Source organism: Mirounga angustirostris, unplaced genomic scaffold (assembly GCF_029215605.1).
Source record: "Mirounga angustirostris isolate CCGP_5_RB_7025 unplaced genomic scaffold, mMirAng1.0.hap1 SCAF_2, whole genome shotgun sequence".
In the NCBI taxonomy this organism is placed as follows: Eukaryota; Metazoa; Chordata; class Mammalia; order Carnivora; family Phocidae; genus Mirounga; species Mirounga angustirostris.
In genome coordinates this window covers 41,514,573-41,535,617 of record NW_026991710.1, presented here as the reverse complement: position 1 = coordinate 41,535,617, position 21,045 = coordinate 41,514,573, and the positions used below count along the sequence as shown (strand labels likewise).

The 21,045-nt window shown below is 46.4% G+C and overlaps 1 protein-coding gene across 3 annotated transcripts in view; it reads left to right on the top strand.

Annotated features, from left to right (window-relative positions):
* USP46 (ubiquitin specific peptidase 46) overlaps window positions 1-21,045 on the top strand; it is a 54,818-nt gene that overhangs the window by 256 nt on the left and 33,517 nt on the right. Inside the window, exon 2 of one of the 3 annotated variants that reach the window (XM_064584476.1) lies at window positions 2,117-2,420. The exons of the other annotated variants lie outside the window; for them this stretch is intronic. Coding sequence (XP_064440546.1) covers window positions 2,403-2,420 — 18 coding nt within the window. The 5' untranslated portion in view covers window positions 2,117-2,402. The remainder of the gene's footprint in view (window positions 1-2,116; window positions 2,421-21,045) is intronic. 3 annotated transcript variants of the gene reach the window in all.

Sequence of the window (21,045 nt, the reverse complement as noted above, 5' to 3'; positions counted from 1 at the left end):
GGGTCGCGCCCGAGGCGCGGTGAGGCGAAGAAAGGGAAGCCCGAGCCGCACACCCGCCGGGCGCCGGGGTGGGGGTGGGGGGCGGCGGGGTCCGCGCCGCGCGGCCAGAAGTTCCCGGCCCCTGCGCTCGGCGGGCGGGCCGCAGCCCCCGGGGAGGGGCCCGATCCCCCGCACCCCCCACCCCAGCTCCGGGACCCGGGAGCTCCCCCGCCGGTGCCCGGCCGCGCCGCCTTGCCTCCGGCCTCGGGCTGCGGTGGAAGCGTCTTGGGGGGGGGGGTTGGGGAATAAGCTGGGGATGGGGGGCACCCATCCTGCCCTTGCGGTAGGTAAAGCCCTACCGGTCTCCCTGACCGCCCTCGTCTCATTTTGAGTTCGCTCCTTAAACTATATTTAAAAATCACTTTGCAAAGGCAATCGGTGTATCTGGGAGAAATTTGAAATGTAATAAAGCTGTAAGGAAGTGCAAAATTGTGGTTAGAGAAGTGAACTTCTCCCTGGTTTGGGAAGCACGGTAATTTGTTTTGGATGCCTCAATTTCCCCACCTGTGAAAGAGGGACAAGGTTATTTGGCAGTAACATTTGGAGGCCCGGAGGGTGGGGCCGTCTTTGGGCGTGGAGGAGGTCTCCAGTTATCTTGCCTGATCTACTGCAGACCCCTCAGAGGCTGGTGAGCTGGTCAAAGCAAGGGGACATCATGGGGCTCTGGTGGGGCTGGGTCCATGATGTGGTGCTCAGTAAAACTTGGGTTTCTCCCATTGCTCTCCCTTCCTTTTCAGTTTTTGCAGGAAGAGCCTCCAGCCCTTGGGTTCCCAGGGTGCAGCCTGCAGGCACCCCCGCTTGTCAGAGCTTTAGGAAGCTCAGCTTGGCCCTGGAATAAGGCAGTTGCCCTCCCGGGCAGGGTGAGAGTGTGTGCCTTGCGGTCACTCTCCAGGGTCCCCTTCCCCTTCATCAAAGGGCTACTCCCCCAGCTGGAACACGTGTTCATTTAATGCCAGTTTGGGGAAAACCTCCCTTGAAGCTAGTAATACAGGCCCCTAAAGGGAATCTGAGAAGGCTTGATTGAGAAACCTTGGGGTAAGGTGATCTGGCTGCCCTTCCCCCTTAACACAGCCTTTTAAATCTTCTGTCCCACATTCTCCTGCACAATTAACACCCGGCGGTGAAGGAGCCCTGTGTTAGCTCAGGGGTGGCATCGAGACCCAGCAGCGCGGGCTTCAGTTTTCAGCACCGTTGGCCATTGCTGCCGCGGTGGCTGGGGCTCCCCAGAGTGAGAGCTGCATGACCAGTTAGATGTGGGTGGCTCCTGGAGCCGTTCCATTTCCTCTTCTTTGCTTCCTTCTCCACGCAGAGACCGGTCTCCTGCTCCTTCCCATCGAGTGGCATTAACGTTGGCTTGGTGCAGTGAGAAGGTGGTATCTTTCTTCTCGCTGTCTCTCTCTGCTAAGACCGGTTCCTGAGGGGCACCAGGAAACCAGAGCAGCTCTAATCCTCCTGCTCGCCTGCTGTGTGGCCTCAGGCTTATGGGGCTGTGAGGCCTGGTCCCAGCTCTTGGTGGTGGTCCTCTCCTGCCTGTGTGTGCTGACGCCTCTCTCTCTAGTGAAGTAGCCTGGGAACTTGAGAGCTTACATGTCCCAAGAGGAAGCCAGCGTCCAGCTCCCCCCCCCCCCCCCCCCAGTGCGGCTGGGGCTTCCTGGCACACCTAGGCAGGATGTCACAACCAGGTTCCAGTAAAACTCAGGGAGGCAGGCTGCAGGGGAGGCATCACTACTGGGTCTGCAGAGTTGACACCTCATGTGGAGTCCCTGAAAAGGCACCAAAGTTAGGCTCGACATCCGGGTGAAGTGAGGAGCTCATAATTCCTAAGTAGGGAGTTTTCTGTTCGTATTTGTACACTGTGTCTTGAGCAAGTGCAAGTTCTGGTTCTAACATGTACCAGCTTTTTGTCCTTGAACAAGTTGCTGTCTTAGTTTCCTTACCTAGAAAAAGGGGGTGACAGATATCATTAGGCTGTTATGTTAAATGAGCTCCTGCACTGCAGGGCCTAGCGCATAGCAAGCGCTCGGGGAGGGCTAGCTGTTACTATTAACATCTTTCTCATTATTATGTCACCTTCCAGTGGTTTAAAGAACGATGAAGATGATACGCTCTTGGAAGCAGCCACTAATATAAACAAGCCCACGTTCACTTATGCAAAGTTCATTTATGCAAACCAAGCCGAAAGGCAGTATACAGAGGCTGAGATGTGAATCCTTAACCCCGCCCCTTATAAAAGACTGCTCAGGTCACCCCTGCCCCTCCCCGTCTCACTTCCCACAAGAGAACGCTTGGTGATGAGGAGTCTGCTGTCTTTTCACCTGATCAATGTACATTTTCACCAGACCCCTCTTTAGATTCTTCACTGGATGATGAATTGTTTCCAGGTAGGTCTTGTCTGAATCTCTGTTTACTGTTTCGTTCCTCTCTGGGGCTCTAATTGGTCCTTTCCACTCCTAACATGATTAGGGCCTAGCTGGTTTGCGTAGCTGTAGTAAGAGCAAGTGACATTTTCTTTTAAGCAGATTGTTTGGCATATTTTAAACAGGCTGATGTGTCGAGAAAGGGTGTTAAAAGATACCGTCCTCCCAGGTAAGACTTGAACAAGCCAAAACCTAGCTTTGAAAAGCAGATTTGTTTCCTCTACCAGACAGGAAAGGACCCAGCAGAGCAGAAACAAAACTTGTAGCAAATCCTTTATGTGATTGAGGAATGAGCACCTTCTCTTTCCCTCACACTTCTCCTGCCTGTTTTAGATACGGGGGAGTTGGAAAATACCACATCCCTCTGCTTGTCGCCTTACATACTGAAGCTTTATTGTCCACTGGAAGTTTAATGCTAGTTCCTCTTTGTTTGAGTTTTACGTTCATGTGAACTCCTGCCGCAGTGATTCTTGATCAGCTTGCTTGTGTCAGCTTAGTCACAGGGTGTCTGCTTCAGAGATAGTAGAGCTTGTTTGGCTAGTGTGTTGTAATTTGTAAAATGTACGAGCTGCTACCAAGCATGAGGAAATGTCCCTTGTTGATAATCCTCTGATTTTTGTCCAGATCAATGGATTTAACTTCTTACGTATTTTTATGACCCTACAAATGGAAAGTCCCCTCCCCAGTTTGAAGAGCTTGAGAAATTTTCTGAAGGGGAAGCATTTGCTCTAGGAGAAACCAGATGTGTCCTCTAGAAATGTGACTTGTACCAATGCAAATTGGTCTGAATCATCAAATCTTCAGTTCATTTGTTAATAGCACTGTAAGATATACCATCGAGAAAATGCTGTATGTCAGATAGACTATGTTTTTGTTCCCGTAAGCAACCATTTGTTGAGGACCTGCTATGTTATGGTTGGCATATACCATGTGTAGGTGCCTCATAAAAGAATGGGGCGAGTCCCTATCCCCAAGGAGCTCAGCAGTTTCTTACTTTGTGGGCATAACATTGGTAAAGACTAAACAATTTCAATATGACGTGTTATCTGCACAGATAAAGGTTGAACAGAATCTCAGAAGCAATACAGTGAAAAGACTGATGAACACAGCAGGACATTTCTTTAATATAATTTGCATTTGACCAAAGTTTGATTATTTTTTGTTTTGTATGAGGACGTGATTCTAGTCAGTGTAACTTCGACCTGGCATCTGTGTCCCAGGGCCTATCTGTACAGTGAAGCATGAGTGGTATGGTAACTTTGGACAGATTGTTGTATTTCTTGGGACCCTAGTCTTTCTTACCTTGTAAAGCTGATACATTTTTGGGGGATTGTCCAAAGCTTCTTAGTGAACAGTATTTCTTAGAGTCTTTATAAAAAAAAAATCTTCACAAGATGGGGCAAGCATCTGAGAGATCAAGTCAAGGCAGTTTGTGAAAAGTCTGATGAAGAGGGAGGGACCAAGTTGTCTAGAGGTCAGCGAGCTGATCTACAGTTCATCCCTGAGGATGCTGCTGTCAGAAGCTCGTGGAAGGATGTAGGCTTTGAGGATTTCCCAAAAAGAGGGTGCACCCAGGGTGGGGGCAGAGGGGGTGGTCTACGGCCAGTGGGGTCACTTTCTCTCTGTCTTCTTTGGGCCAGTGGCACCTACCTACCGTTGACTGACCAAAGGTTCCAGCACACAGATGGGAAATCTTGTGGAAGGCAGAATGTCCTGTGAGGACGGAGTGGTGGGCTTTGGCCTCCCCAGCACCGCAAACCACGGGAGAAGTACCAGCCCCTAGATGGGGACTGACCTGTCTCTACTTCACTTTGAAACTCCTCCACACAGTATGTTATGAACCAAGCACTATAATTTTCTTTTTTTTAACTGTTTTATTGACCTACATACTTGTCACATATTTAAAGTGTAAAAAAAAAAATTCCTTCTCTTAATTGGCTCTCAACCATTTAAAGACCTAACTACCTTATTTAAAACTGTGTTGAATTTACCAGATATTAGCATTTTAGTATTCCTTGAACAGTCCCAGGATATTATTGGACACCATAGTGAGTCCCATATTTGAATTATTTTAAATAAAGGAAGTCTCCCTGTTAGTAAGGGAAGGTAGAATTAGTAAAAATTGGAAACAAAGCTAGAGGATTTTATAGAGATCGTTTTATCTTGCTAAGTCAATCACCGGAGGCAGTATTTTTGAGACTAGTTGGAAAAATTCTTTAAAACTAGTAAAAAAGTACATATATCTTATAATTTGGGAGAAGACATAATTTGTCTCTTCCTCTAATATTGTTACTGTTGCTTCCCATTCTTAAAGATAGTTGGAGACTGTAAGCTTAATGTGTCATCTGGGAGTGGTTAAAGTCATGTGTGAGGGTCTACTGTGATAGTTGTCGGATTTTAAAAATTGCAGCCTGGGGTGGGGTGGGCTGATGTTTAAAGAAAAATTCTCTTCTTCTGGTCTCTTGGTGTAATATGTAGATGTTTGTGTTGGGTCAGGACCTGACAATTAGGCCTATAGATTTTTCTCTGTTTTTCCTTGGAATCCTAGAGGAAAACAAAGTTGAATGCCAATATTTAGTTAGCATGAAAGATTGTAATATTATTTTCTAGATATCAACTTTTTGTTCCAGTTCACCCATACAATAAAACCTATTTATTTTTTAACTAATGTGGAATTTTGGTATTTTGGGTTGTAATTGAAAGTAATTTTCAATTTTGGTCCTCTTAGCAATTAAGAGAAATTTCTGTAGTTTACATGTCCCTTTTTTCCCAGCCTTGTGTGTCTAGTTCCTTTAAATGACTTGAGGCTCTACAATAGCATTTAATTCTGTGGTATCATCAGAAAGGTATCTCCTGGTGGTTTTATCTCTAGCCTACTCATGGAGCCAGCCCAAAGCAAATGGACTGGAAGAGTTTGGTGTCTTTTAGTCTACTTAATGCTTCTGGCCTAAATATTTTAATGCACATTCTTATATCTTCAATTGTGGTGAAACCAAATGCTAATCTAAGTTTGAAAGGCCTTGTTTGTCTTTTTAAGAGAAAAAGCCCCCCCAAAATGAAGGAGCAAATACTTTTTTGAGACAAATAAATTCTGTATCAATAGTCAACCCTGGCATTAAAAGCTTTTTGGAATGTTTCTGTTCTGAGATTGTTGCCAAGAATTTGGGGTATGTCATAAGTCGTCGATATGAAATTTTACTTTGTGCTGGATATTTGTAAGAGTGTGGAAGAAACCCCATCGGTTCTCAAAGCTTCACTTTCCACCTGTTGGCCCAGTCTTCTGCCCGTCCAGTTCTGATGCCACTTTCAGAGCCTGATAATGCTTTAAAGTAGTTTAGACTTGGGACTCTGCGTGGTGGTAAATTTCAGGCACACAGAAGAATATGGAGAATAATAGAGGGAACATCCTTGTGTTTCCATCCGCCACCCAGTGAAGAAATAAAATATTACAAATACAGCCCTTCCTCATCTCACTCTCCCTTCCTCCAGACAGTGACTGCTGTTCCGAAATTGACGTTTATCATGTGTTTATAGACTTTTACTAGATATGTATGTCTGTATCCATCAACCAGATATATTATCATTTTCTCATGTTTTAAACATGCTCTCTGATTTTGAACGGCTCCTCAGTTTGCTTTTCCTTAAATTATGGCATTGAGATTTATCCATTAGAATGCATGTAATTCTAGGTTATTCACTGCTCTATGAGATTCCATCACGAGTGTGCTACCATGTATTCATTTTATTGTTGATTAGCACGTGGGTTTCCCATGTTTTGTGTTTGTCGTGACAGTTTTGAACCTGTCTCCCTGTGCCTATGTTTGAAGTTTCTCTGTGGTATATACCTTGAGGATAAATTGCTGGATCAAAGGAAATGGGCATCTTCAACTCTTAATATATTGCCAGATTGCGCTCGAGAGCAGTTATGCCAGTTTGCAATCCCCCCAGCGGTGCTGGGGGCTCCAGCTGCCCCATGGGCTGGCAGACACCCAATATTGTGAGTCTTGATGTTTCGCCAGTCTGATGGGTGTGATTTAAAATGTTTACTTTCCTGTTTACTAACAAGACTGAACATCTTTTCGTGTGTTTCTGGGGGCTGGGGGGCGGTTTTAATCCAGGGACTCCAGAGCAGTTTTCCAGGGCTTGAGAGTCAGGATGGCAGTGTTGCTTTTGTCTGAAAATAGGGAAAGGGAGGACGCAGGGAAAAACTGGGGGGACCAAAGAACAAGTCCAGAAGGGTAGGGAAGGAATGGGAGCTAGAGGTTGAGGGAACGATAACAAGAAGGTGAGAAGGTGCAGAGAAAAAGATGACAGACTAGAAGTGAGAAGATACATTCATTAAGCTTTGAGAGTAAATTTGGGATACCTTATTGTGCGGGCCACGCCTCTCTGTTCAAGTTACATTGTTCATGCTTTGTGGAATTGAAATTGGCTTCGGTGAACATCGGGTCTGAACATGGGGTTGGGGCCTCTTCTGTTGAGAGCAACAGCAAGGCTGGGCTTAGGGAGTTTTCCTGTTTACCCAGTTGCTTTTTGAAGTTCTCTTAGAAAGGCAGTGAGTGTGTCTCTCTGGAAACGGTGCTGTAGTGAATGGTCTGGCTCTTGTCTTCTTTGCACATGTGCCTTCATTTCTCCAGGATGTAGGCCTTGAAATGGAAGAGCTGCTCGGAGGATGTGCCTGTCTGCAGCTTTCCTGGGTGTTGGCCACATGGCTCCCCAACATGGTTGCATGAGACAGAGCTTTTTTGATGCGCAGCTTCTGTGGCCCTCATCCCATGGTGGACAGGCTGTAGGTAGGTCTGGGGTGGGTTTTAGGCACCTGTGATTTTTTTAAGTGCTGCAGCTGATTTTGATAAGCATCTGAAGAAGCTGAGAAACCACTGTGTTAGATGGGCAGCTCCGCAAGGACAAGAGCTGTTTAACTATTCTTTGCTGCTGATTTCTCAGCAATCAGCACAGGGCCTGGCACATCTGTGCGAGGTACTCAACAAATGATTATTGGAGAACTGAGTGAAGAGCTGTAGCTTGCTAGAAATGGAAGAATTGCCGTGCAGGAAGGCAGTGCTCCTCGGGTTTCGTTGTCCACAGGAGTTACCTGGGGATCTTGTTAAAATGCAGAGTCTGCTTCAGTAGGTCTGGAGTGAGGCCAAGATTTTGCATTTCTAGCATGGCCAGATTCTCTGGGCTTGGGGAGCACACTTAGAACAGCAAGTCCCGGGGGGGGGGGGGGGGGAAGAAACCGATTTCTTTCTTCCCTACAGCTTTAAAGCGGACAGAGTTTGGGATTTGCAATCCTGCTTGGTAGATCGTGAAGCCTGTTTCCTCATCTCTGTAACACAAAGAGGCAGATGATAAAATACCCTTCTCACAGCATTTTGGGGAAGAATCTAAGGAGGATCGTGCTGCCTATGGAAGCATTTTGTGAACTGTGATGCTCACACACATTACGTTTTGTAATTCTCATTCTTTTAGGGAATTAATGGTTTCCTTCAGCTTGCTCAAAGCACAAAGCTATTGTTAAAAGAAATGGAACAGATTTAGGGAAAGCTACTGATAAGTTCAGGTAGTTTACAGATTCACCGAACACCATGAAGGGCAGCACCCTGACATCTGAGAATCACTGGTTTGTTGGAATTCTGCTTTCATTTTGACCTGCTGTCTACATTTAGTGGGCATTTTGGGAGGAGTGGGATGGGGTGGGGGAGGTTGGGCACGAGCGGAGGCAAAATCTACCTGTGGTGTGGTTCCGACTGCAGGTGCTGGAAAGGGGGGTTCTCCTCTCACTGGTTTGTGGTAGGGGGAGGAATTGGTCTAGAGAGAGGCCCACAGCTCTCTCCCACTCAGCTCTGCACTGTAGCAGATGATAGGGCGGTAGGGAGGCTCTGATTTATTTCTCAAGTCAGACTCTGCTTAAAGTGTGGGGGGATGTGCTGCAAACAGTTATTGGGTATTACTGATCTCCCGTAGGCATAATCCGATTTATTCAGGACAGACCAGGCCTGTGGTCAACCCCCGGTTAAGCCACCAAAGGACACTGCCACCTAAATGCAGCATTTCAGGGTGCTTTATCTATTGGGGTACTGCCCTATCCACCTGCAAGAGGCAGCATGGTATACAGAGAGGAGGGCAAATAAAAACAAAGAAGTGACATTCAGAACTCGTGTGTATTGTATGCTGCAGTCTCTTTTATTCCCAACCTTCACTCTTGCCTTCTATTCCTGCATCTTTGAACCACTTGAATGTAGTAGTCATTTTCCTTAGATCTGTTCAACTGCTTTTAATTTGCTCTCATTTTGTGCTAAGACATCTGTGAAGTAATGGGTTTGATGAGCTAGTTGTATGCTTTTCTAATGTGTATCAAAAACGTAATTGCTACAGATGCAAATATCAAATCATCGTGTTGTACACCTGAAACTAATATAATGCTGTGTGTCAATTATACCTCCACAAAAAACCCCACATAATTGCTGGAGTTAAAAGTGTTCATACTTGTGCCACGTAAGATGATCTCACCTCCCTCTGGGATTCGTAGTTATAGCTTGGGGGAGGCACTGGCTCAGATAAGAGGTTCTTTATGGTGGTTCAAATAACGGGCTATTTTAGAGGAACACTTTTTTTTTTTTAAGTAATCTCTGTGCACCGTGGGTCTCAAACTCATGACCCCAAGATCAAGTGTCGCATGCTCTACCAACTGAGCCTGCCAGGCGCCCCTGGAGGAACACCATTAAACTGGTTTGTAGATTGCAGGTTGGTCAGCTTCCTTGGGAGGCAGGTTAGCCTGTGGAGGAGATCTGGTTGGATGTTCCATACTGCTGTTGGTTGGGTGTGAGAGTTGCCATTGTTCCCACTCTCAGAGACTCTGCTTGTCACCCATAACATGGGGATGACAAGAGAACCCCCCCTCCTGGGGCATTGTGGGGCTGAAATGGAATCATTAATGTCTGGTGCTTAGCCCAGGGCCTGACCCTTTTACTACTATTTTCTTCTAGTGCCCCTGGTTTTTCCACTAGCCCTGGAGTCCAAACGATGTAGTGGAAAGTGCCCTGGTATCCAAGGTCTCGGGTTCCAATGATGACCCTGCCACTTTGTCACTTTCCGGACATCGGGCAGGTGATTTAGGCCGCTCTCGGTCTGAGATGTGAAAGATTCCTGCTGGTGAGCAGGGGTGAGAGAGGAGCGCCACATTGCAATCTAGCCCAGCTTCCAATCAGAGACAAGACTAGGGTGGGGCAAGCCCAGAGGGGACAAAAGGAGGAAGAAGCTGTGATTTCCGACTGAAATGTTGATGGTAGACAGAGTGCTGATGGTGTGTGTGGCAAAACTTTTGTAATCATCAGCAGGATACAGTGTTTTTCCCTTTCCTGATAATGAGGGCACATCATGTAGTCAAAGACTTTTCACCATCTAATAGGCATCTAACAAACTCTTGTATTACCTGGCGTACACAGTTTGGTGTTCCTAGCTGAGATATATGTGAAGTAGCCAAGTTCAGTTTCTTTCTTTCCTTTTTTTTTTTTTTTTAAGATTTTATTTACTTATTTGAGAGAGAGAGAGAGCGTGAGCACGCACACGCCTACACAGGTGGAGGAAGGGGCGGAGGGAGAAGCAGACTCCCCACTCAGCAGGCACTGAGCAGGGAGCCCCATGCAGGGCTCGATCCTAGGACCCTGGGGTCATGACCTGAGCCAAAGGCAGACGCTTAACCAACTGAGCCACCCGGGCGGTCCTAAGCTCAGTTTGTTTAAAAAAAATTAAAGTTTTAAAAAAAGATAATATGAGTTCACGTGGTAGGAATTTCCAATTGTACAAAAAGATAAAATATTGACAATATATGCACCATCCGATTCTTGTCTCTGGCATGGTTACTATTCAGTTTCTTCTGCTTCCATTCAGAGGTATCTTATGCGTGTACAAACAGATGTTTATTTCTCTCATAGTTTTTAAAAACACAGTACTTTTAGCATATGCTGATCTATCCTGATCTGCCCCTTGCTTTTTGTGCCTGGGAGGTGGGCGGGTGCTAGTCTGTGAATAGCATCCTCATTTTTTTTTAATGGCTTGCAGAGTATTCAGTTGCTTGAATGTACTGCATTCACTTAACCAGGCCCCCCCAGTGGGCATAAAGGTAGTTTTCCAGTCTTTGGTTTTTACGAACAAGGCTATAGGGAACATATGTCTATATGTCCATATATCATTTTGCGTGTGTGGGAATATAGCTCTCAGCTCACTTGTTTTTTTTTTTTTTAAAGATTTATTTATTTATTTGAGAGAGCGAGAATGAGAGAGAGAGAGAGAGTACATGAGAGGGGGTAGGGTTAGAGGGAGAAGCAGGCTCCTCGCTGAGCAGGGAGCCCGATGCGGGACTCGATCCCGGGACTCCAGGATCATGACCTGAGCCGAAGGCAGTCGCTCAACCAACTGAGCCACCCAGGCGCCCCTTTTTTGTGTTTTTTGTTTTTTAAAGATTTTATTTATTTTCAACAGAGAGCGAGACAGTGAGAGAGGGAACACAAGCAGGGGGAGTGGGAGAGGGAGAAGCAGGCTTCCCGCGGAGCAGGGAGCCCAATGCGGGGCTTGATCCCAGGACCCCGGGATCATGACCTGAGCCGAAGGCAGATGCTTAACGACTGAGCCACCCAGGCGCCCGCTCTCGGCTCACTTCTTAGAAATGGATTTGCATTTGTAACTTTGATGGATTTTGCCAAATTGCCCTCCACCAGCAATATGTGCGACTCTTGTTACGCACAGCCTTGCCAAAGCAGTGTGTTCTCCAGAAACCTTGTGGTCTTTGCCAGTCAGGGGGAAAATGGTGTCCTAGTATATTTTTAGTTTGCATTTCTCTTGTTAGAAGTGAGCTTGAGCTATTCACACGTTCAGGAAAACAAGCTCAATTTCATTTAACTGTTTTGTTGTTGGCAGTTATTTTCCAAGTCTGTAGGGAAGGACCAGTTTTACTTTTCAATCCGTCACAGACTGGTATTTTTGTAAAAGACAATAAAAAAGAATTATTAGCAAACTGGAGTTAAAAACTCCAAAGATACATAAGCACACAAACCCCTATTTTTATGATTAAACTTGACAGATACAAAATTACCCTGTCCATTCATCTTACCTGTTCTTAGTTTCTGAACTTAGCTCATGGCAGTATTAATACCTTAAGTAATATTGCTGTAAAGAACTCCTTACTCATCTCTTGTCTCCCTCCCGTTGCCACCCTGTTTGGGGATGAGAGAAGAGAGTGCAGAATTTTATATTTTCTATTTCACAGTCAGTACTGGATGCTTTCATTCCATAGGGTGAAATATGTCTGATGATGCAGGACTGATCCAGAGGGCAGGGATGCTACGCAGACCCATTGGGCTACGCTAACCTTCCGTTCTCCCATGCTGTGAGGTGGGATGCTGTTGTCCTGGTGTTTCATTGATGAAGACCTCGAGCTTGAATTACTAGAGGGGGTTGGGTGGGTGGAGAATGCTGAAAATCCCTATTAGTCCAATTTGCAGAGTTGTCCTCTTTGACCCGGGGCTTTGCCAGGATCCCGTGCCACACCATGCTGCTTTTCTGGGAAGCGATTTGGATGGGAGGGGTTTCCTGGGTAAAGTGGGAGCTTAAGAGACCTCATAAACAAGGCGGCATTCTTGGTGGCTTTGCACAACGTTGGATTGGGAAGGAGTTTTTGCTTCTAGCACAGAGTTCAGTGACTGTGGGTGAAATTGCCTTTTTCTCCCCCTTCAGCCAGAAGATAGACACAGACCAGGATCTTTTGTTCTGCGTTTGAGTTGAAATTTTCACTTTGCATGAGGACTTTGTTAACGCTGTCGCTAGGCATGTGGAGAGCTGTTTTACAAACCAGTCTCTAGCTGCTTTTTTTTTTTTTTTAAAGATTTTATTTATTTATTTGAGAGAGAGAGAATGAGAGACAGAGAGCATGAGAGGGAGGAAGGTCAGAGGGAGAAGCAGACTCCCCGCCGAGCAGGGAGCCCGATGCGGGACTCGACCCAGGGACTCCAGGATCATGACCTGAGCCGAAGGCAGTCGCCCAACCAACTGAGCCACCCAGGTGCCCTCTAGCTGCTTTTTAATGTCCCTTCCTGTAATGACTTGGGACCATTATGTATCCCAGGGTCATCTTTCTTCAGTAGCAGACGTTTTTGTTTCTGTTATGATCATTAAATGAAGTCATGTTGAGATTTTTTTTTTTCGTTTAGTTCTCCCTACTCAGTATCCTATAAGGCATGGAAATGACATGCTACTGTGGTGCAGAATGGAAATGTACTTAAACTGCCTTCTTGTGGATGACAGCCCCCGGGGAAAGCCTGGAGAGGCCCGGGAGGTGGATGAGCACTCTTACACCAGGAGTTGGGGTTGCAGTGTGATGGTATTTAGATCATGGGTTCACAACAGACCTCTGCTTTGTATGAACACCTGACCTTGGCAAGTTCCTTAACCCCCTTTAACCTCATTTCCCTTAGCTATGAAATGGGGCTGGTGAGTCTCCGGGAGTGATTTTTTCTGGAGGGAGAGTTTTGTTTAGTGTTGCTCACTGGGACTGGGTGACCTGTCTGCTGTCTGAGCAGGACGGGCATCCGTAGCCACCTTGGGGTATCGCATACCCAGTGCGTAGGTGATGAGGTGTTGTGTGACCGGGAGCCAGAGAGCACACTCTCAGAAGCAGCTCTGGCTCTCTGCCTAGTCCCTGGATCTGCAGCTCAGGAATAACTAAAAATATGAACGAAAAGATCATCTCCCCTGACTGGTGATCAGGAGTCTGGGCTGTGAATCCGAATGGTCTACATTTGAGTCCTGTCCCTGCCTTTATAGGCTGAGCGAATGTGAGCAGGTTCCCTCCATTTCTTCCTGAGTAGCACGGGGATAATGAGTGTCATCTGGCTTGGGCTAGTGGACGAGATGAAGTGAATATATAGACATCAAGTCTCTGAATGAGTGGCACATACCACTTACTTCCCCCCATTTGCCAAATTTATTCAATTAGCAAATTTGTGTAAGTAAGAGCAGGGGAGAGAGGCAGAGGGAGAAGCAGGCTCCCCCCTGAGCAGGGAGCCGATGCGGGGCTTGATCCCAGGACCCTGGGATCATGACCTGAGCCGAAGGCAGATGCTTAATCGACTGAGCCACCCAGATGCCCTCGTTTCTATTTTTGATGCTGTTTTCTCTTTTTGCCTTGTTAAAACTTAATATTATTTTCTTTTCCTACTTGGCTAAAGGTTCGCAGAGCTTAAAACCATCTGGGGGGAAAAATCCATTTTCCTATTGACTACATCCTGAGTTTTTCCTGACTTCCAACCTCAATTTTTACATTTCCTTTAAACAGGTAGCAGTGTCCTGTAGAGATTTTACAGAAAAGGACCGGTGTGCTGTTCACTGTGGCTATTTCAAGGGGTGCTTTGGAGTTAGGGGTTTTCCTGTACAGCTTTGTGACCTCTTCAAGGTTTTCAATTTCTGCCATTCTGGGGTTCCCAGGGAACTCTGCCTCCTGGAGAGTCAGTATGGTATAGTGGTCGGGAGCATAGTGGTGTGAGTTCAAACCCAGTTCCACCACTTGGCTGTGTGAACTTGGATAAAGTTACTTACCATCTTTCGGTCCCAGTCATCTTATCTTCAAAATGGGGACAATAATGGCATTCACCTCATAGAGTTAAATTGTGAGATGAGGATTAAAGGAGTAAAATACACATCATGTCCTTGCGGCAGTGACTGGACATAGTAAGGATGATTTGTGTTATTTATCGTTATCATTACTAATTACCGCTGGGGGACCAGTGGCCGCAACTCTTCCTTAACCATCCTTGAATTCTGGCAAATGCTCCTGACTCATCCTGAGATCTTGGGTTGCATCACCTCATTTTTGTTTCACTCTCTCTGTAAGGCTGTAGAAATGACCCTTAATCATCAGAAGTCAGGGAATACTAGTCCTTGTGAAAACTAGTTCTTTATATACATTTGTACTTTGTAAACTTAACTTGATAAGTAGAATGGCCTTTTGAACATAGACCTAAAAATATGTTTTCAGCAACGACATTCACTTTGCCTGTCATATATTTTAATATAATTAATGACTTGTCCTCTGTGTACTTAGGAATCCTTCCATGTCGTTTTTGGCCTTTTTTGTGTGTGTCCCTTCTTTGTACAAACTCGAAAGAGAGCCTGCCTATCCTAGGATGCGAAAAAATGGGCTGTCCTGAGGTTATCTTGGACAAGGAGGCTTACTTCTCTTGGCCTTGGCTTTTTTTGTCTGTGAAGTGGGTCTAGCTGATCTCCAGGGTGCTTCCTGGTCTCTGCGTTTTTTTGTTCAGGCACTCCCATATTATGGCAATATTCTCATCGGCTTTTATAGACCTTGCAGTGCCGGTGTTCTGATTATATCATCCTCTGGAGCAAGATTCTGTGTCCTTTTTACCCGTCCATGGAAGAAATTCTAATATGCTTTCCTTATAAACTGCTTTTAAAATCGCTTTAAAAAGAAGTGCCTTTCTCTCTCCATCTGAGGCATTTATGATTCATCCTTCCCGGTTGTTGTTGTTTATTTGGTGATTTTTGTAGCCCCCCTCGGCAGTCACAGAATTGCTCTCAGAAGGGCTTTGAAGAGCTAACATTACAGTCTTCTTGTTGGAACTTGTCCCAGCCCAGATTCTATTTTTAATAAAGTGTGGCACATTGTTTTTCAGAGGTTACCAAATTTTTTACTGATGGAAATAGGATCTTTGTGTTTCCATACCTCCAGACCCTGTGATTTACCACCACAAATCAGTTTTTTTGTTCAGCATCTGGCCTCCCACTTTGCCTTTTGTGCTTCTGTGTGAGGTGCGAGCAGGAGTGTGGGCTCCTGGGTTGGTAGTTGGTACCATGCAATTTACATAGTGCTGATGACATTCCCGGTTTTGCTTGATTCTCCCTGCACCCTCTGAGCAGTAGGTTGGCTGGAGACCAGCTACCCTCTCCTCTCGGCCAGGAAACCAAGGACAAGAGAGGGGAGTGACCAAAACCAAAGGCAAATTCCTACTGGGAGGAAGAAAATGGCCAAATACAGTCTGAATTACATGCTGAGGGCTTTAGATAGCTGGTCTGCAGAATATTAGTTTGCTAATTTTTATTAAACTTTTTGTATGACAAAAATAATATATGCTCAGAGTAAAACATGTAAATAGTTGGGAAGAGAACATGAAAAGCCCCTTGGTGACCTCTTCATCTCTCAGCCCCGCTCCTAGACCCTGGTGATAGTGCTAATGTTAATAATTTCTCCAGTACTCTGGAAGGGGCTTCCACTAGCATGGAGGCGGTGAACGCAGGCAGGCCAGGTCTGCTGTGTCCACGCGTGGGCCTCAGGTACAAGCGCTGGGCGCAGAGCAGGGCTCAGTGTCTGGTGATTAAATGAATGACATTTCCAGTATTGGCCTGCATAGTGACACTCTCTCGCATGTTTTAACTTATTACTGTATCTTGGACAGATTTTCATAGCAGTACTTATGTGGCAGCTTTACTATTTTTTTTTTTAAGATTTATTTATTTGAGAGAGAGAGCGCGTGCACACATGTGAGGGAGGGAGAGAGAGAATCTGAAGCAGATTGTGAACTCAGGACAGAGCCCGATGTGGGACTTGATCCCACAACCTCGAGATCATGACCTGAGCTGAAACCAAGAGTTGGATGCTTAACCGACTAAGCCACCCAGGTGCCCCGCAACTTTACTTTTTCAAATAGCTGCATGGTATTCCATCATACAGGTTACTATAACTTTTTAACCAGTTCAAGTTGTTTTTAACTTGTTTCTGTTACAAACCTTGCCGTGAGGACCCTCTGAGACATTGACCGCTGGTTGTTCCCTCAGTATCCATTTTCCGTTTCTATTTTTTTTTTTAAAGATTTTCTTTCTTTATTTGACAGAGAGAGAGAACAGCAGGGGGAGCAGCAGAGGGAGAGGGAGAAGCAGACTCCCCGCCGAGCAGGGAGCCCGATGCGGGGCTGGATCCCAGGACCCCGAGATCATGAACTGAGCTGAAGGCAGGCGCTTAACGACTGAGCCCCCCCACCGCCCCAGGCGCCCCTCCATTTTCCATTTCTAATGCTAGTCATAGCTGCTTAGGTGAAGACCACACTTGCCAGGCTTCCTTGCAGCTGGGTATGGATGCTGTATGGGTGCCCCGGGTGGGAGGCGGGGCTTATGTGGTTGAAGTTTCCTATTGCTCCTGTAAAAATTTACCACGCTCTTAGTAGCTTCCAATGACACATTTATTCTTTTTTTTTTTTAAGATTTTATTTATTTATTTGAGAGAGAGAATGAGAGAGAGCATGAGAGAGGGGAGGGTCAGAGGGAGAAGCAGACCCCCCGCTGAGCAGGGAGCCCGATGCGGGACTCGATCCTGGGACTCCAGGATCGTGACCTGAGCCGAAGGCAGTCGCTTAACTAACTGAGCCACCCAGGCGCCCGGACACATTTATTCTTTTAGAGCTCCAGAGGTCAGAAGTCCTAAAATCAAAGCGTCAGCTAGGCTGCATACCTTCCAGAGGCTCTGCAGGGGGGTGGGGGGGGATATGCATTCCTTTGCCTTTTCCAGTTTCTGAGGCTGCCTATGTTCCACAGCCCACAGCCCTTCCTCCATCTTCACATCCCCCCTCGGAACTCTGCTTCTCTTGACTCGTCTCCTCACCCACTCTTGCCTCTTGCCCCCTTCCTCTGTGGACCCTTGTGGTTACACCGGGCCCACCCAGATAATCCAGGGTCATCTCCTCATCTCCAGATCCTTAAATTAATCACACCTGCACAGTCCTGTTTGCCATGTAAGGTCACAGATTCACAGGCTCCAGGGATTAGGGTGCGGACATCTCTGAGGGGCCAATATTCTTTCTGCGCCAGACACTCCCGGAGCCTGGGGGTGGTCAGTGAGGAATTCCCTGAGAAGGATGATGGGGTACAGCCAGGTGAAGAAACTGGGGAAGAGCCTTCAGGTGGTGGGTGGGATGGAATTTGAGGTGTGCTGAGATGTGTGAGGAACAGAACGAAGGCCGTTGTGACAGGCCAAGTAGTGGGTGGCAAGAGGTGACTGTGGAGACAGCAGGGGGAGTCGCTGGTGGTTTTAGAGTAGATTTGTATTTACAAAGAATACTTGTGCTGCCGCGTTGACAGCTGACTTGTGTTGACATGTTGACATGGGGTTAGAGGTGTGCACATGGGTGTTGGAGGCTGCTTAGGACGCTGTCATAATTCAGGTGAGAGATGCCAGTGGCCTGGCCTTGCTGTTGATGACAGGAGATTAAAGAGAAGTGAATGGCCCTGAGAGATTGAAGGAGAGTGAACCCAAAGACATAGTGGTGGGTGGATCGGGCAAGACCCCAGGCTAGATCTAGTGTTGGCCAGGAAGGAGGCCGCATTGTCATTTACTCTGTGGGGGAAACACCAGGAAAGGGTTGGATTTGGGGGGAAGGAGAAGGGAATGCTCTAGTTTGGAGTAGACTGATTTTGAGGGCCTGTGAGACAAGCCATTGGAAACGTCAATACTCATCCAGTCTGAATGAAGTAAGTAAGAAGTAAGTTTTCTGGGATGGAGATGCAGTTGGAAATGGTAGCTGCTGCTTGAGGCCCCGTGAGTGGTTATCGCCTGCACCCTAGAGGGGCACAGAGAAGAGGGATGAGGGCCTCAGTGCCTGGAGAGGCCAGCAGCTCAATGTGCGCCCTGGAGTTGGCGGTGTTTGGCGCGCATCAGGGATGAAGCGGGGGTAGAATCCAGACGAGGGATGTGGAGGTGAGGAAAGAGCCAAGTCTTAAAAGAGTATTATGGACAATCTCTAACAAATTGTGTTAGTTTCCTATTGCTGCTATAACAAATTACCATTAACTCAGTGCCTTAAACAATCCAGATTTCTCATTTTACGGTTCTGGAGGTCCGAGATCTGAAATGGGCCTCCCTGAGCTAACGTGAAGGCAGTACAGGGCTGTATTCTTCCTGGAGGCTCTAGCAGAGACTGTGTCTTGCCTTTTTCAGTTTCTAGAGGTTGCCCGTGTTCCTTGGCTCCTGGCCCCCTTCCTTCATCTTCAAAATTAGCAGAGGCTGGTTAAGTCCTTCACACATGGCATCACTCTGATCTATCATTCTGCTTCTGTTTCCCACTTTCAAGGATGCTTGTGATAACATTGGGTCCACCAAGAGAATCCAGAACAGTCCCCCTATTTTAATGTCAGCTGATTGGCAAATTAATCCCATCTACAACCTGAATTTCCCTTTGCCATGTAAGGTAATGTAATCACAAGTTCTGGGGATGAGGACGTGGACATCTTTGGAAGATCATTACTCTGCCTATACACATACGTGTTAAAGTATAAACAGAATGGTATAAGGAGCGCCATATACCCAGCACTCAGCTTCAACAACGCACTGTGTCCCCATTTCTCCCCACCTCACCACTGGGTTATTTTTTTTTAAGATTTTATTTATTTATTTGAGAGAGAGAGAGACAGCGTGTGTGCACACGAGAGAGAGCACAAGCAGGGTGGAGGGGCAGAGGGAGGGAGAGAGAGAAGGAGGCTCCCCATTGAGCAGGGCTCGATCCCAGGACCCAGGGATCATGACCTGAGCTGAAGGCAGACACTTAACCGGCTGAGCCATTCAGGTGCCCCTTACCACTGGATTATTTAAAACAAATCTTAGAAGTTATCTGACTCATCTATAGTTGTTTCAGAATAGAGAGTTCTTTAAAGAAGTTGAGCTATGATGGGACGAGAACACGGGGGGAGGTCACCGGGGGAGAGATGTGGGAGAGTGTGCACGCTTGTATTTTTAGTGGGAGAGGCACCGAGGCATGCTAAATTCTTCACTTTGACATTCAGAGCACTGGGCCGAAATGACGTGATGTCAACAGCTGCCACGAGCCTTCAGGACAGGCATGTTCAATTCTGATGAGAAGGATCTAACCGTGGAGGAGACATTGGCTTGGACAAGAGAGAGATCTCCTTCATTAACAGAGGGACATAAGTTGGGAGGTTTGGGAGTGAAATTAAGGGCGTTCCTCTCTACTGGTTTAATTTAGTTCAATTAAAAAAAATTTTTCCCCATTGAATCACAAAGGAGATCTAGGGGGTGTGGAAGTTTTGATGATCTCTGGGAAAGTTGGAAATAGTCGTCATGGCGTGGAGAATGAGTGCCCTGAAGAGACCTTGTTGGAAGCAGGACACGTTCGGGTCCACTTTGGTGAATTCGGGTGAATCCAGTCAGCTTGGCTGTGTGACTTCCACTAGCATTGCACATCTGTGTGGATGTATGTGTTCAGAGAAGGTGGACAGTTTGGTTCCTACTGGGTTTGTTTTTTGCTAGGTGGTGTGCCCAAAGGACAAGGTTAGGGTTGTTTGTAAGAGCAGTGCAAATCATGATCCCTAGACTCTAAGCTGAATAAGAAAGAAGAGGAGTGAGAGGCTCTGGGGAGTAAATGGAGCCGTGGTGCTGGGATGCTTCAGGAAGCCAGCAGGCAGAGCTGAGCCTGGATCAACTTTAGGGCAGCGAGCAGATCCAGAGTACATCTTTGGGAGTGAGGCGCCAGAGTGGCGTGGACTAAAAGACAGCTGGAGAATAGGACATCCAGTTACTGAGAGAGCAGGCTGTGGGAATGCTCCTCCACATAGGGATGGAGACCACCTCAGATGATGGCAGGAGATGGCAGATAAAGGTGGGTCTTCCATGAGTGGAGGTCAGCCAAGCAGAGGAGACAGGAAGGGCCTTGCAAGCGCTATGAGGCGTGGGCCTCAGAAGGGCAGGTGTTTTGACCAGTTATTTCTCTTAAACATTGCCCTCTGTATGAGTGATCACTTCCCCAACTCCCCCTCCAGTGGGAAAGTAGTAAGATAGGTAGAACAAAGCTGACTCGATCCAAGAATTCCTGAATAGCAAAAATCATGGATTAACTTGAATATGTGGCTACCTCATAAAGAGAGATTTAATGAGCTCTGTCTCCATGTGCTGTACTCTTATATCTGACGTTCCTCCTGGGCTCGAAGCCATGTATTCTAATGTTGCTTCAGATACGCCTGTGGGTATATTTAATATGCATTATTTATATTGATTTATGATTAAGATGTACCTTTTTTGAAAGTTTTTAGTGATTTTGTCTATACCATAAAATCCTGCTATAATATGGTATTATTTAAAAGATTCAGCGTTGTATATGGGGTTGGATTATTGTGAAAGGTGATGAAATACACACACACGAAAAGTGAAACGGTTGAACGCACAGATGACCACTGAACTCAAAGTCTCACATGACAGGAAAAGGAATTCAGCTTGGTGGGCCGTATAATGGACCTAGAAGACACAGGAAAACAGGATATTATGACAAGGGGATGGAATTGCCATTTCTGCTGCAGTTCTGTTTGCTTAAAATTGGGTTATTTTGTATTTAACATTTTCATGTTGACAAGTGACCATTTTGACTGCTTCTCGGCCCACCTTTTGGCCATTTCTTCCTATGAGAGGAGATGCTAATTACATGAATCAAGAATAAGTAGCAGCGGGCGCCTGGGTGGCTCAGATGGTTGAGCGTCTGCCTTCGGCTCAGGTCATGATCTCAGGGTCCTGGGATCGAGTCCC